This window comes from Engraulis encrasicolus, chromosome 17 (assembly GCF_034702125.1).
Source record: "Engraulis encrasicolus isolate BLACKSEA-1 chromosome 17, IST_EnEncr_1.0, whole genome shotgun sequence".
NCBI lineage: Eukaryota > Metazoa > Chordata > Actinopteri > Clupeiformes > Engraulidae > Engraulis > Engraulis encrasicolus.
The window spans coordinates 21051660-21053241 of NC_085873.1; the positions used below are offsets into that span (position 1 = coordinate 21051660).

The 1582-nt window shown below is 48.4% G+C and overlaps 1 protein-coding gene across 1 annotated transcript; it reads right to left on the bottom strand.

The window, feature by feature from the left end:
* Nucleotides 1-61: 61 nt before the first annotated feature.
* LOC134467657 (galanin receptor 2a) lies at nt 62-1309 on the bottom strand. The gene has a single exon (XM_063221496.1). The coding sequence runs from the start codon at nt 1307-1309 to the stop codon at nt 62-64; it is 1248 nt and encodes a 415-aa protein (XP_063077566.1).
* Nucleotides 1310-1582: the final 273 nt, after the last annotated feature.

A 1582-nucleotide genomic window follows, 5' to 3' on the forward strand; every position in this document is an offset into this window, starting at 1 on the left:
ACGATTACACGGTAGCCATAAACGCTGGCTCAAAATACTAAATTGCCACTGGAGTCAGAGATCAGTCAAACGTTGTTTCTAAGACAGTAATAGACGACAGACTTTTGCTTTTAGAAAGTTTATCCTTAATGCTGGTCCTCCAGCCGCGCTTTTCTGTTGCGACTTTCTGCGAAGACCCGCGGTGGAAAGATGGGTACTCCGAGGCAGCAGAATTGCTGACAGACGACTGATGCGCGCTGAAGATTGACGACAGTTTCTCGTTGTAGCTCTTCCGGAACCTTTTGGCAGACCTGTACAGGTTACCCACGAAACAGTAACAAAGCGGGTTCAGGGCTGAGTTGGTTAGCCCGAGCCATTGCGCAAAAGGTCTGCCTTGCAGTATCCACTCGTGCTCGACGTGATCCGACGGGTCCAGTTCGGCTGCTGATGCGGCTGCAGGGATGTTAAAATCTATCCAGATGTCCACTACGTAAAGCGGTAACCAGGAGACGGTGAACAGCACCACTAGTGCGATGACCATCTTGGCGATCTTCTTGCGCGTTTTGGAGCGATGCGTAGATTGCGTGATGTTGTTATTGGTTTGTTTGAATTTAGTTTCTGAGCTCCATAACTTCCATGCAGTCATGAAGCTGATGGCGAGGTTAAACAGCACAGGGAACCCGTATAACGCGCAGAACAGCAAGAAGTTGTACCCTTGGCGCAGTCTCACTTTGGACCAGCTTTCCACGCAGACAGTTATGCGGTGAGCCCCGTCCAGCAAGTCAATCGTTTTAGTTTGAATCGTGAAGATCAAAGGCATGCACAGCCCAGACGAAATGGTCCATACCACACATATCATGCCAATAATCTTTCGCCCGGTAAAGAAAGACCTGGCGTGGAGAGGGTTGTGCACGCTGTAGTAACGGTTCAGACTTATGACAGCGAGACTCAAAACGCTCGCCGCCACGGACACCGCTTGGACAAATGGCACAGCGCGGCACAAGAAATCCCCAAACACCCACGCGTTGGACAGTTGGTGTCCCAGGTTTACGGGCATGCAGACGCACACGACCATCATGTCACAAACCGCCAGGTTCACCAAAAGTCGCCTGGTCGCCGACGCGGCGGTAAGACGGTTCTTTCTCCTTGTCAGCACTAGCAGTGCCATAATGTTACCAGATAGTCCAACCAAGAAGGATACAATGTACATGACCACCAGAACTATTGTGCTTGGTTCGTGTCCAGAAAATAAAAAATCAATGCCAAAAGGAAAAGGCTCCAGGAAACTGAAGTTGAAATCATGAAAGTGAACAGAAGCAGATAAATTCATTGAAAACAAAGCATCTAACTTTGAATAAGCCGTGGACATGTTCATTTTTACGCAGCCGTCCCCTTATTCATTTAAGTCCTCAAAGCGGTGAAAATGGTGATTTGCCTTAGTGTCGCCAGATAGAATTCACTCACAATCCAACCCCTATAAAATAAATCAAACTGAGCTTCCTTCAAAATGTCCAATGAAATAAAACGATACATTCCGTTCATCGGAGACTGCTGACTGAGACACCTGCGCATCGTGGATGGGAGCAACGGCAGGCAGTTGAGT